Below are 14,335 nucleotides of genomic sequence, written 5' to 3'. Positions count from 1 at the left end.
AGAAGGTCCAGGTTCTTACCTTGTAGAGGTTGATGGGGATGGCGATGGTGATGTAGATGAGGTCTCCCAGGGCCAGGCTGGCGATGAGGGCGTTAGGTCCGTTCCACATGCACTTGTGTTTATAGATAATCCTCAGCAGGGTGGAATTACCCAGCATGCCCACCACGAACACGGTGCATAACAAGATCGTGTTGACGATTTTCAGCCATTGTCTAATGGAAGGTGATTGCTTGCAGGGCGGAGGGGGTATTCTGATTGGTGGACCCCTGGTACCGTTACCTGCAGTAGGTTCCTGGCGTGTGTCTGGGATTTTCCCTGGCTGGGATTGAGTCTCCCGGGGCTGGATGGTGGTGGAGAACGGCCAGGAAGTGCCAGGAAGCTCCTCTGTGTTGTTTATCTCAGCCGTTCCAACAGCGGCCATGACGGCCATTAGCAGCAACATGCGTAGAGTCGTCGAGCCCATCGCTGAACAGATCTCTCTCTGACTCGAAGATAATGGGATAAGAGTCCAATTACGTAGACGACAGGGCTGAGGGACAGAAGAGACACAGCAGAAGACTTAACTTAAAGCAAATTTAACTTTTTATTAGCATAATTTGCCTTCCTCTCAGTTAAAATGAGATTAAAAAAAGACTAAAATGTTTAAAAGGTACAGAAACAGTTGCTACTTCTAAACTGTTTTACTTCTGACCTGGTTTTAAACAATTATCTGTTACTTTTATCTATTACTATTGATGACTGATGATGACTAAAAATGCTGGAAATGTGTTCTAGAAGTAGAAACATGGAGTTTTAAAGGTCATGATTAGAACATTTAACATTCTTACACTCGAATTAAAAGGAAAAATGTAATATTTGCTTCAAAGTTTAGCTCTTGTTATTTGAGAAACAGTATAAAACATGAACAAAACTAAACTAATTTACACCAATTATTTAAGTTTTCTAAATTTTCAAGCTTATATTGTTTTTTTTTTTTACAATTTAAACAAATTAAATATTTTACTATATATTTGTTTTTTACTTTCTAAACTTAAACTTCAAAATTTCAAAATTCTAAATTACGCATTTAATCTTTTTATTTATCTTTTTTTTTTTACTTTAGGACTTCCAACTTTTTAAATTGTGAACTTTGGACCATATCTCTCATACTTCTAGAACAAAACAAAATAAAAAAAAATGTTAAAATTTCTTGGTTCTATCTATACATTAATATATCAATTTAAGTTTTCTGATTTTAGAACATTTTTCTATTTTGTAGTGTTTTTTTCTTTACTGCATTTTTTTACTTTTACTTAACTTTTGTATTTTTTAAATTTTGTACTTTAAAACTAGTGTCTTCAAACAATTTACTAAAATATAAGAAGGAAGTTAGTAAAAAATTACTTTTTCAATTTAAAATTGGTAAAAAAATATACTGTCACAGGTAAAACAGTTAAGAGCTAAAAACTGTTTTTGACTTTTAAAAACAGCTTTTCCCTCTTAATCTCAGCAAACTCAAAAATGGAAACTTTTTTCATGTTGCACTATATAAAAAACTTAGATTTCACAATCAAGCATCTTATAAAAGTCTTATAAAGAGTGACCATCAGAGAACTTAAAGAACTAAAATCTGATTTATACAAATATAAACAACTCAAACGTTCATTAAAAGTAAAATTACATTTTTTTAATTAATCCTGAACTTTATGGGGCAATTTTCCAGACAGACATCAAGCCTACTTTTAAACTACAGAGCATTTTTAATGGAGATTTTCCATTAAAAGGAATAATCTGGTTTAGGACTAGACTTAATCCTGTCTCTAAAACTTGTGGGAATAATCCTCACAGAGACGAGCGCTGGCTCTGTCACGGAAGGCTCAGGAAATGTGACAAAATCAAAGAGAATTGTTTAAAACTACAACAACAGATCAGTGCAACTTCCTCGCAACTTCAAAAGGGATTTAGTGAGGGAGCACAGATGGAGCGTGCCAGCATGAGTTACTGTTACGCTACGGGACGAGACGCTGCCGCTCCCATCAGCCCCTGCAACTACCCATCAGCCCCGGCATGGAGCTAATGGCACAAAGCGTTGCACCAGGACTGTTCAATTGTTTCTTCCTTTTCTTTCTTTGTTTCTTTCTTTGTTTTCCGAGGACGTTTCTCCTGCATCACTGTCATGGATGCGGTTTCCTCCTTCCACAAACATTTCCACACACATTCCCCCTCTGGTTCTGATTTAAAACTCGGACTGGCCCAACAAAGGGCCACTTTAACATGAAAAGCCTGGACTTTTTGGACCCTTACTCAACACACTGGTCTGTGTGAGTGAGAGTGTTAGTGAATTCAGAGACAGCAGATCAATCACACACTGCTCAAATCACTGATAGCACTAAAAACAGCATGGTTTAAAAAGAGAAAACAGCTCAAATCTTTTGTCAACGTCAATTACTGTTGGAAAAAAAGCTTCAATAAAAACACTAAATTCACAGACTGAAAATCTTGCTGAAAAAAACTGTTGTAAGAATTTGCTAATAGCTAATAGAGCTAAAGCTAATATGTAATTTCTAAGTATCTAAGTATCTAAAAAAAAGACGTTCTAGCATTCACAATGCATATTTAGACAATACATGTGTCTATTTGTGAATCCACTAAATAGTAAATTACTGATATCACTTAAAACAGCAGAGTTCAAAAAGGGGAAAACAACAAAATCTTTCATCAATGTCAAGCAATGTTGGAAAGTTTCAGTAAAAACACAAAACGCACATCATTAAAATCTTCTAAAAGTGAAATTTAAGTAAAGTTTGGATTGTTTTAAGAATTTGCTAATAGCTAATAAAGAAAGCTTAGGCTACTATCTTATTTTTAAATATCTAAAAAAGACTTTCTAGCAATCACACTACATAAATCTACGATATCACTTAAAAAAGCAGGATTTAAACAAGGAAACTACCAGGAAACTACCAGGAAACTACAAGGAAACTACAAGGAAACTACAAGATGTTTTGTCAACATCAATCAATGTTAGAAACTTCCATAAAAACACAAAAAGCATTGCAGGAAAAAACTTCTAAAAGTGAAATCAGTCTAGTCAAATTCAGATTGTTGTAAGAATTTGCTAATAGCTATTATACAACAGTTAGTTCTGACCTCACAATCTGATTGGTTGAGAAGTGATCTAGCCGTGATGATATTCGTGATAACATCACAGCCTTCTCACACTAAACCTGTATCACTCCGCCGATGCGTTGCCGAGTAACGGCGTATTTATACACACTGGACACCCGCAGCAGCGTTAGCTTAGCACAGGCTACACATTGGTCTATTCGTGAATCCAGAGACAGCAGATCAATCTATAACTACTTAAATCACAAATATCACGTAAAAATAACATTTTGTCAACATTGATGTTGGAAAGCTTCAGTAAAAACACAAAAAGCATAGCAGGAAACCTTCTAAAAGTAAAATCTAAATAAGTTTAGTCAAGTCAATGATTATTGTAAGAATTTGCTAATAGCTAATAAAGTGAGCTAAAGCTAATATCTAATTTCTAAGTATCTAAGTAAAGACTTTCTAGCAATCCCACTACTTAAATCTATGATATCACTTAACAACTACAAGAAAACTACTCAAGGAACTACTTAAATCTTTTGTCAATGTCAGTAAATGTTGGAAAGCTTCAGTAAAAACACAAAATGAACAGCATTAAAATCTTCTAAAAGTGAAATCTAAATAAGTTTAGTCAAGTTCAGACTGTTATAAGAATGTGGTAATAGCTAAAAGAGGGAGCTAAAGCTAATATCTGATTTCTACGTATCTGAAAAAAAGACTTTCTAGCTATCACACTACTTAAATCTATGATATCACTTAAAAACAGTGGGGTTTAAACAAGGAATCTACAAGAAAACTACTCAAGGAACTACTTAAATCTTTTGTCAATGTCAGTAAATGTTGGAAAGCTTCAGTAAAAACACAAAAAGCATAGCAGGAAACCTTCTAAAAGTAAAATCTAAATAAATTTAGTCAAGTTCAGATTGTTATAAGAATTTGCTAATGGCTAATAGAGCAACCTAAAGCCAATATCTGAGTTCTAAGAAAAGACTTTCTAGCAATCACACAATCACGTTACTTAAATCTATATCACTTAAAACACCAGGTTTTAAAAAGAGAAAAACAACTCAATCATTTGTCGAGGTCAATCAATGTTGGAAACTTTCTGAAAGTAAAATTAAAAGTAAAATCTAGCTAATAGAGCAAACTAAAGCTAATATCTCATTTCTATATATCTAAGTATTTAAGTATTTAAGTATCTAAGAAAAGACTTTCTAGCAATTTTTTTTGCATTGAGTAGAAGCAGCTCTTTAGTCTCTGACTAAAAGTAAAAGTTAATCAGGTCCCGCCGCCGCCGTCCCGCTACTTTCCAGCCTCTTTTGATAATGGTGACAGCAGAGAGGCACTTCAGAGGCGAGATGCATTTCCTGTTCAAAGTCCCTGCCGCCACCTGGTACACAAAGCACTATTTAGCAGACAGCCCTTCAAGTAGCATCACAGTTTAGCATCAGCCCGGCACTACAGGGATCCGTGACAGCCCGTAAACTGCTCCGCTGATCAATTATGGATGGCTCCTGGTTTTTCACCTACCGCTCCTTAAACGTCTGCCTTCCCTTGGATCCTGTCACTCAGTCAGTCAGTCAGTCAGCGAGCGGGAGAGAGCGAGAGAGAGCGGGGCAAACTTTCGGCTGGAGCCCCCCCAGACATCTGTGTGGCATCATATGAGTAATTAAGCAACTATCAAAGTAGAGGAGGGTCCCTCCTGGGCCGCCGCCGAGCGCTGAGGCTGCTGTGAGGTGCTGCTCTGCATTCTGTCTCCAGCTTTTCCTGTGGAGAGTTGCTCTCTTAGTGTGTGTGTGTGTGTGTGTGTCAGAATGTGTGTGTGTGTGTGTGTAAGTGAGAAAGAGAGAGAAAGAGAGAGAGAGAGAGAGAGAGAGAGAGAGAGCACTTTGACTGGGTGGGATTGCATTTCGCCCCCCTCCACACGCACACACACACACGGCCCACCCCAGCCGGGAGGGGGGCCCCAGAGGAAACAGCAGTGGTTCACGGCCCGCCTCGCCTGTCTGCTGCTGATGAGGATCATTGGAGATTTGCAGTGTGTGTGTGTGTGTGTGTAGTATACAGTGTCTATGGGTTTTAGGCTACAGGACAGGGTTTAAGGCAAGCGCATGGGACAAGGGCGTAGGGTGAGGGGCATGGGGGGCAACGGCCCCCCTCTTCAGAAAACTCCCAAACTCTCTGTCTCTCTCTCTCTCTCTCTCTCTCTCTCTCTCTCTCTCTCTCTGTTTCTCTCTGTTTTTCTTTATAATCCCTTTATATAATCCCATTCGTGGCCTTCACTTATTACCCTCCTTCTACTTTTTACTGTTTTTTATCAAAAGAAAAAATCACACTGTTCTCATTTCCCATTATTTATCTACTAGAGACAGATTATATCTGTCCGGTATCATTTATTTTACTTTAATCCTGGATATATGGAGATATCTGGAGTGCATTATTAGTGACATGATATTCTGGATCACTGACTTCTGTTACAAATCTGATAAAATTATGAAATTATTGTATTTTACATTGAATATCTCAGTTAGAGGTGTGTCATATCATATGGAATAATACAATGAAATCAAAATGTCATTTTGTTGCAAGTAGTGTTTTCTTGAAATATTTTTTTTTTACTCAGTGTTTTGTCATATCGCCAAGAGTATCATTATCGCGAAAATGCCATAAAATATCATGATTTTATTTCAGGGCTGTATAAATGTACAAGTGGGTTTACACAGTATTTAATACAGTTCAGCTACAGCTCATTAACTAGTGATTTTAGTTCATATATACTGGTTACAACGTTACAGAAGATAAAGAAGATTAAAAAGAAAGTGAGTTAGAAGTTAGATGAGCTTTTAACTAAACTAAGTTGACTTAACTAAAAAAATGCTCAAAAATCATTTATTGTAAAAAGTTGGTCTAATTTAACCTTTTTTATAGATGGTCTTTTATTATGATTTGACTTTTTTTAGATGTTCAGTGGTTTTAAGTACTTTTCAGCCTTTTAAAAAAACTATTTTATTTAGATTTTTAAAAGAACAAAGTTAATACATATAAGTTTAGATCTTTAGTTAACTGAGTTAGAAATATCAAGTTTGTGACTGCTTAATTGACCATTTTCACTTTATTCTAACGCAGAAGTTTCACAAACACAAAGCTATCTGGTTTATGGTCTATGGGTTTTACAGGGGGGGCAAAGGCGTGGGGCATGGGGGGCATATTATACCCAAAAATAACATGCCATATCACCCAGCACAAATCACATCACAAAACTGCTTATACATCACATATTATATGAGAGGAAGTTTGGGTCAAACTTGGTCAAATTACTAATTTTTGTTAATCCCAGCATTAATGTGTTAGGGTCAGTCCTGATGCTGACATTAAAGACTCCAACTCCCAGCATGCATCCACACTGGACCTTCGGACTCTGCTGATCACTCATGCTACAGTGTTCATGCTCTCCCAGTTTCTGATTGCTCACACCTGGCCTATTTATATATACCCTTTGTTTCATTTAATCTAGTTTGCTAGCTCTTTTACAATGCATTTTTTAAAATTATTTTTTCTTTGTTACCAACCTGTTTTTGTGTTTTTAGACTACTCTTTTTGCCAAACCCTTTTACCTTTTGGATTACTTGTGGATCAGAGGCGGTCCTTGCATAGCGGCATTGCTAGGCAACTGCCTTGGGCCCCTCCCACTGCAGCCCACTGTAGGGGCCCCATACTTAGCTGCAAATTCCCATAGGCCTACAGCTGGTAATTGGGGCCCTTTGGACAGTAATTCACAGATTGTGAGTTCATAATTGGTGATTTTTGTGTGTTTAAAATGGAAACAAAGACAACACAATAAATTACAAAGAAATACAGATTCCGTCCACACCCCCTCTCTTTCACGTTAAAATGGAATATTCCATCCATGCCATGTGGTCATGCCGGTGAACCGCGAACGCGCTGCTTGTGAAAGACAGAATTAAGGTGAAATTAAGTGTACAAGTGGGATGTGAGCGAAAAAAGAAAAAAGGAGGAAGAGGCTAAACTAAAAACAGATGCTCTTTCAAAACTGATAAGCTTTTTTAGTGTGTCAGCACCACCGGACCGAAGGTTTTGGTGGAGGAGGAGGAGGAGGAGGTGCCATATCGTCATTTATGAACCATCCCCACTTTTTTGTTTTTCCAGAAACATGCACTGACCTTCTTTGGGTCTCCTTCACCTAAAACTTTAGCAGGGATTGTATGGAAAAATATCAAATCAGGTATATAAATTAATTAGAGTCAGGGATGAAAATTAAAATACCCTACTGCTACAAATATGCCTAATTGGCATATTATTATATTATTTATTATTATTTTTATTATTATTATTATTCTATTATTATTTATATCTAGGTTACAGCTTGTCTTCGTTTTTTCTACATGTCTGTATTAATTTTAAACATTTCATGTTATTCAGGCAAATAGAATAAGCATGCTCGTTGTGCTTCTGGAAACTTGCTCATTGTTAACCAGTGTTGGGCACCTTAATTTGAAAAATTAGTTATATTTACTAGTTACTAAGGGAGTTACCCCACTATAAATGTAACTAGTAAAAGTAATTGACTTACTTTAAATTATGTAAATTCTATTATTTTTATTAGAAAAATAACAAACGAAAATAAACCCAAAATGTTGACAAAAATATAATATAACGAATTTCAAAACATAGAAACGAAAAACGTTAAAATGGTATTGATATAACATAATATAATATAACAGCTGCATCAAACAGTTTAGCGTCAGTCACATGGAAAGCACGCGCGGCATTGCATTTAAAAAAAATAATAAATAAGATCCTATCAAGTGAAGTAAAATATATGGTAGTAAAAAAATATTAAATTCACATATTTATTGATATTTAAACAAGAGAAATCAGGCAAAATGCGCCGCACTGCGCCGCGCCGCACTGCGCTGCCCGCGCGCTCTCTCTCTCGCTCTCTCTCTCTCTTCCGCAGTGCAGAACTGAATTCAGCGGGAGGCTAGAAATAATTTGAAAACTCAGTTTAGTTAAATAAATTAAGATGAGTGAGGACCTGTAAAGTTAATCAAATATTGTCAAATATAAAGTATAGGTTGAGGTTTTGGTGAGCTGTTTCAATTATTTGAAACTGAAACTAACTGAAACTGATATTATTCTGCGAACTATTAGATAGCTTTTGATTGTGTTTTAAATGAGTTTTTATTTTATATTAATTATTTTTTATTCATTTTAAATATTTTTAGTATTTTATTTATCAATATTTTTTTTTATTGATGGGCCCCCAAGCTAAATTCGCCTTGAGCCCCCAAATTGCTAAGTAAATCGCCACTGTTGTGGATGACCCCTGTTTGCCTTCTTCACTCTGGTATGTTGTTTACAATAGCTGCCTTACTAATACTGACCCTCCCTATAAAACTAATCCCTCAGATTATAAACTGTTTGATTGGTATCTGCTTTTTACTAAATGTATTGCATTAATTACTTTTATTTTTAACATTTTCTCATTAAAATAATCTAAAAAACTCTTTGTAAATCACTGTTCTAAAATAACAATTACACTTTTGGTTCATCTTAAAACTTTGGCGTTTAAAATAATAGTGAACGTGATTACCTACACCACACTTCTTCAGGTCCAGTCCTGTTGTCCTCCTAACTTGCACACCTGGTTCAGCTCTTATGTTAATGAGCAGGTTGGCTGGATGTGTTGGAGCATGGAAATCAACTAACTGAGCTGGAGACTTGGCCTCCAGGACTAGAAATTAAACCAATTTGCAGCATTCCTACAAAAATAAAGCTGCCAATGAAACAGAGAGAGCTCTTTAGAGCAAAGCCATAAAAAAAAAACATAAAAAAAAAAAAAATTAAACTGCTATTATCTGACTATTTCTGTGAATAAGATGGGTTAATGTAAAAAAAACCTTTAAGAAAGTTTCTTTGTTTTAACTGTGTGGTTGTGAGAAACTGATGCATTGGCTGATGGAGAAATCTATTTTTATTACCAAAAAAAAAAAGATGTTTGTGAACATAAAGAACCTTTTAAATGTTCAAGGACATTTCACTTAATGTAAAGCTTACATACCAACAAAAAGGATCCTATTAAAATGTAAAATAAACATGTAGTCATGGGGGAGGAGCCACAGACTAAACATCTTACACAATATTTAATAAGTTTCAGCTACAGCTCATTTACTAATGTTTTGGTTAATGCAGCTCTGGACCAAAAATTAAGAGACCACTTCAGTTTCTGAATCAGTTTCTCTGATTTTGCTATTAATAGGTTTATGTTTGAGTAAAATGAACATTGTTGTTTTATTCTATAAACTACAGGCAACATTTCTCCCAAATTCCAAATCAAAATATTGTTATTTAGAGCATTTATTTGCAGAAAATGAGAAATGTCTGAAATAATAAAAAATATGCAGAGCTTTCAGACCTCAAATAATGCAAAGAAAACAAGTTCATGTTCATAAAGTTTTAAGAGTACAGAAATCAATATTTGGTGGAATAACCCTGGTTGGTTTTTAATCACAGTTTTCATGCATCTTGGCATCATGTTCTCCTCCACCAGTCTTACACACTGCTTTTGGATAACATTATGCTGCTTTACTCCTGGTGCAAAAATTCAAGCTGTTCAGCTTGGTTTGATGGCTTGCTTATGCTTATAGTTCACAATAACTACAATAACTATTTGAAGAGTTTGAACGGCCTTACTGCCACCACTGGTTATTTTACTATTTTCCATTGATTTTTCATGCACAAGCTTCACAAACACAAAGCTATGTGGTTTGGAGAGATTGGGTTCAAGAGGTTAACTCTCCTCTTCAGTCTAAGCTGTGCTGTCATTCATCCACGTCACTCTCTTGTGTTAACAACTGCAGAGATTACATCTCAGAATCCGGCCCGACCGCTCCGTCCTGACGGCACACAAAGAAAGGAGAGCAGAGGGTCCAAACTTTCCCTTCAACCTCTGCAGCCTGAAATATCAGCCTGTGGGTGGCCAAGCCCAGCAGAAAATCCCCTTCCTGTGCCCTGCAGAGTCGTGTGAACACAGGACCCACACACTCTCTAACATGAGCCTGGAACTGATGTTTTTAGTGATATAAGACCTTTCTTTATGAGAAGATCAGAATAGAGAGAAAACAGGATTTGTGTGACTTTATTTAAGAGGGAAAATGTGTAATTATGAATTAGATTAAGATAAGACCATTTATTTGTACAATTTATTGGTTAACTTTCATTAATATACCAAACAACTAATGATTAATAACTGTTATTTGTCACATTTTTAGAAACTAAAAAGTCGCTATCAACTATAAAGCATTGGCAACATGAACGGCAATTAATAAAAATGTGCCATTTCGGTTTAAAATTCGTATTTACAAGCAATTTATTAATGTTCAAATTCTGATTTGCTAACATTTTTAATATGAATATCCATGGTGATAAATAAGTGCCATGTGTGAGCATTTGTTAATATTCAAATTCTGATAAACTACTGCTTTATTTACATCTACTAATCATTAGTTAAAAATATATTAAAGAAAAATATTAGAAAGTGTTACCATTTATTGTTTAATCAATGCAGAGATCCAGAAATCCTATCAATTCCAAAGGATTCACTTAATTTTTCTAGCCTGCACTGTGAAAGCTGTCAATACCATTTGTTTACTCTGGGCATTTTCACAACTGAAAGTTCAGACCAGATTCTGCGCCTGATTTCTCTTGTTTAAAAATCAATAAATATGTGAATTTAATATTTTTTTACTACCATATATTTTACTTCGCTTGATAGGATCTTATTTATTTTTTTTTTTAAATGCAATGCCGCCCGTGCTTTCCATGTGACTGACGCTAAACTGTTTGATGCAGCTGTCTGCACCTTGTGTGTTTGTTACACTGTATATTCAGTATTCGATACGTTTAGTTTTGGTTTCACACTGCAGTTTAGTAAGCGGACTAAATAACTTTTATTAATTATTTAAAAACAAGATTGCAGGAATCCCAGTCAAAGGTTTCTACAGCCAGTCCAGATAGAAACACGTGACAAGTAAAAATTCTCATTGCATTTTATGTTTGAAACTAGTTTATCTACTTACTTACTGTAGACAGATACAAATTCAGTTTTTGGACCAATTTGGTCCTAAATTCAAGGATCATTTTTAAAGATAAAATAAAGTATTGTCCCAAAATGAGGACATTGTTTTTTTTTTTTTTTTGCAAATAGACAAAAGACAAACAAAGTTTTTAAACTTGTTGGGTCCTACTAATTCGAAAAAGCTAGAAAATTAAAGAAAGATTAAAAATGCATACCAAACAACAGTCTCAAAACATATATTTTCGATGTATTGCTTTGTTCTGAAACACACGGAAATTTTGAACAAGCATCTAAATTGCCTAAATTCCCTTCGGGGTAAATAAAGTACCTACCTACCTAGCTACCTACCTAGCTACCTACCTACCTATCTACATATCTACCTACCTACCTACCTAGCTACCTAGCTACCTAGCTACCTACCTACCTATCTACCTATCTACCTACCTACCTACCTAGCTACCTACCTACCTACCTATCTACCTACCTAGCTACCTATCTACCTACCTATCGACCTATCTACCTATCTACCTACCTACCTACCTACCTACCTAGCTACCTAGCTATCTACCTACCTAGCTACCTATCTACCTACCTACCTACCTACCTAGCTAGCTACCTAGCTACCTACCTACCTATCTACCTATCTACCTATCTACCTAGCTACCTACCTAGCTACCTAGCTATCTACCTACCTACCTACCTTCCTACCTAGCTACCTATCTACCTACCTACCTACCTACCTACCTAGCTACCTACCTACGGACCGACCGACCGACCTATCTATCTATCCATCCATCTATCCTATCCGGACAGAATTAGGTCCTGGGGTAATTTTCTGTTTTATGAGGAAGATTTTCTGTGATTTTATTCCCGTCTGGAACAACCATATATGTGTTTTTCTGAGACATCCTCTGAAAAATTACAGGCTGAACTATCTACTGTTTTTCGCTGAGCTCTGTTCACGGTCCTCCGGTAATTTTAGTCCCGTCTGGATGCACATCTCTGAGTTTCATCACCTCAAGTTTAATAAAATAGCTATTTGTTCACTGCCACACACCGTAATTACACTTTGGGCCACGTTTCCATGGAGATCTGCAATAAAAACACAACAGCGAGTGGAAATGGAGGAGCTACTAAAGCCATGAAAAACTCACTAGTTTTCTGTTTTTTGAATTGCAGTCCAGAGTGCAAGAATTTTATCACTGAGTAGAAGTGTAAAACATTTTTCACAGATGTTCAGATAGGGTTTAAAACATATTTTAGGTGTCTGTAAAGTTTGTAAAGCAATACATTTTAACGTAAAACTTAAAAAAACAATCTCCATTTTCCCTTAAGATCAGCTGTAACTGTTATTTTGTTGTTGTTTGTCGGTCAGTGCTGATATAAGTGAGTCATTCACGGTGTAATGCGGCAGATCATGGAAAGCTCATCGCTTTTATGACCGCATCGCCGTCCATTACCCAACCTGTGCATTAATCCTGCGCAGCTCGGCCATTATCAATGCTGGAGTTAAGTGCAGGAAGGCAGCTATCAGACGCCTGGCCACACGCTGAGCAGCTGAGACAGCACTACGGCCTGTTTATCACCCTGCACTGCATACACTCCTCCTGCAGGACATGCCTTACAAACACACAGCAGAGAATCCAATAATCTGTTATCTCCTTCCACACACACACAACACACTCCATTATCTGTTATTTATTTATGAGAACGTGTTAGAGAAATCACTACATAATATTACTACATCTTTAGTATCAGGAATCAGGAATTTGATCTGATTTATTTGCATGTGTGTTAAACAGGGCCTGTCCAATGAAACACATCCACCAGAAAAACATAATGTGGACATAATGTTCAGAAATTTGATTCACTTTGATTCACATTTTTGATTCACTTTGATTCACATTTTTGTGCCACAAAGGTTGGAGGGACCAATAAAAAAAGCATGCAATCGATTTTATCATGAGTACACGGGGCTGAAGATTCAAAACCACTATACAAAACTCTAAAACCGTATATACACACACACACACACACACACACACACACACACACACACACAAACACACACACACACACACATATATATATATATAGTTTTTGAATCAGTTTATCTGTTTTCTGTTATGCTTACATGTTATATATGGTTTAGGTTTGAGTAAAATGAACATTGTTGTTTTAGTCTATAAACTACAGCAACATTTCTCCCAAATTACACACAAAACGCTGTCATTTAGAGCATTTATTTGCAGAAAATGAGAAATGGCTGAAAAAAAGATGCAGAGCTTTCAGACCTCAAGTAATGCAAAGAAAACAAGTTTTAAGAGTTCAGAAATCAATATTTGGTGGAATAACCCTGGTTTTTAATCACAGTTTTCAGGCATCTTAGCATCATGTTCTCCTCCACCAGTCTTACACACTGCTTTTGGATAACTTTATGCTGCTTTACTCCTGCTGCAAAAATTCAAGCAGTTCAGTTTGGTTTGATGGCTTGTGATCATCCATCTTCCTCTTGATTATATTCCAGAGGTTTTTAATTTGGTAAAATAAAAGAAAAACATTATTTTTAAATAGTCTCTTTTTCCAGAGTGGTATACATACAGAATGTTTCTACTCTGATTAGCCTGTACTATTTAAAAAAATCTCCCAAACTTCTCTATTTATTATACTGTTTAGTATTTTTTTTCTCCCTCTTTGCTTCATATGTGTAAATGGTCTGTGTTCCTGATGTGTCTGTTTAATGCGTTACTAAGACACATTCCTAAGGGAGCTGTTAACTTGTGGTTTCTGAGGCTGGGAACTCTGATGAACTTATCCTGTACAACAGAGGAAACTCTTGCTCTTCCATTCCTGGGTGGTCCTGATGAGAGCCAGTTTCATCATTATAATGTTTATGATGGTCTTTGTGGTGACTGTACTGGAAGATACTTTCAAAACTCTTAAAATTCTTCTTTTTGGATTGACTGACCTTCATTTCTTAAAGTCTGTACTTAGTTGAGTAGTTCTTGCTTCTCATAATCTGGATTAGAACATTACTCAAATATTCACTATTCACTGTATACCTGTAACTCTACCTCTTCACTACTTTACACCTGATGCTCTCAAACACTTTATTAAGAGACAAGAAATTCAAGTAATTAACTCTTG

The 14,335-nt window shown here is 36.0% G+C and overlaps 1 protein-coding gene across 2 annotated transcripts in view; it reads right to left on the bottom strand.

The window, feature by feature from the left end:
- Window positions 1–14,335, bottom strand: part of ednraa (endothelin receptor type Aa) — a 58,824-nt gene that overhangs the window by 39,993 nt on the left and 4,496 nt on the right. The window contains exons 1-2 of one of the 2 annotated variants that reach the window (XM_007231565.4): window positions 4,621–4,915; window positions 20–529 (exon numbers count right to left, since the gene is read on the bottom strand). In XM_007231565.4, coding sequence (XP_007231627.1) covers window positions 20–463 — 444 coding nt within the window. In that variant the 5' untranslated portion in view covers window positions 464–529; window positions 4,621–4,915. Of the gene's footprint in view, window positions 1–19; window positions 530–4,620; window positions 4,916–14,335 lie in introns of those variants that run through there. The other variant, XM_049481395.1, reaches the window with a different exon arrangement.

The sequence above is a fragment of the Astyanax mexicanus genome, chromosome 7 (assembly GCF_023375975.1).
Source record: "Astyanax mexicanus isolate ESR-SI-001 chromosome 7, AstMex3_surface, whole genome shotgun sequence".
Lineage (NCBI taxonomy): Eukaryota > Metazoa > Chordata > Actinopteri > Characiformes > Acestrorhamphidae > Astyanax > Astyanax mexicanus.
This window is presented reverse-complemented; position numbering and strand designations above follow the sequence as displayed.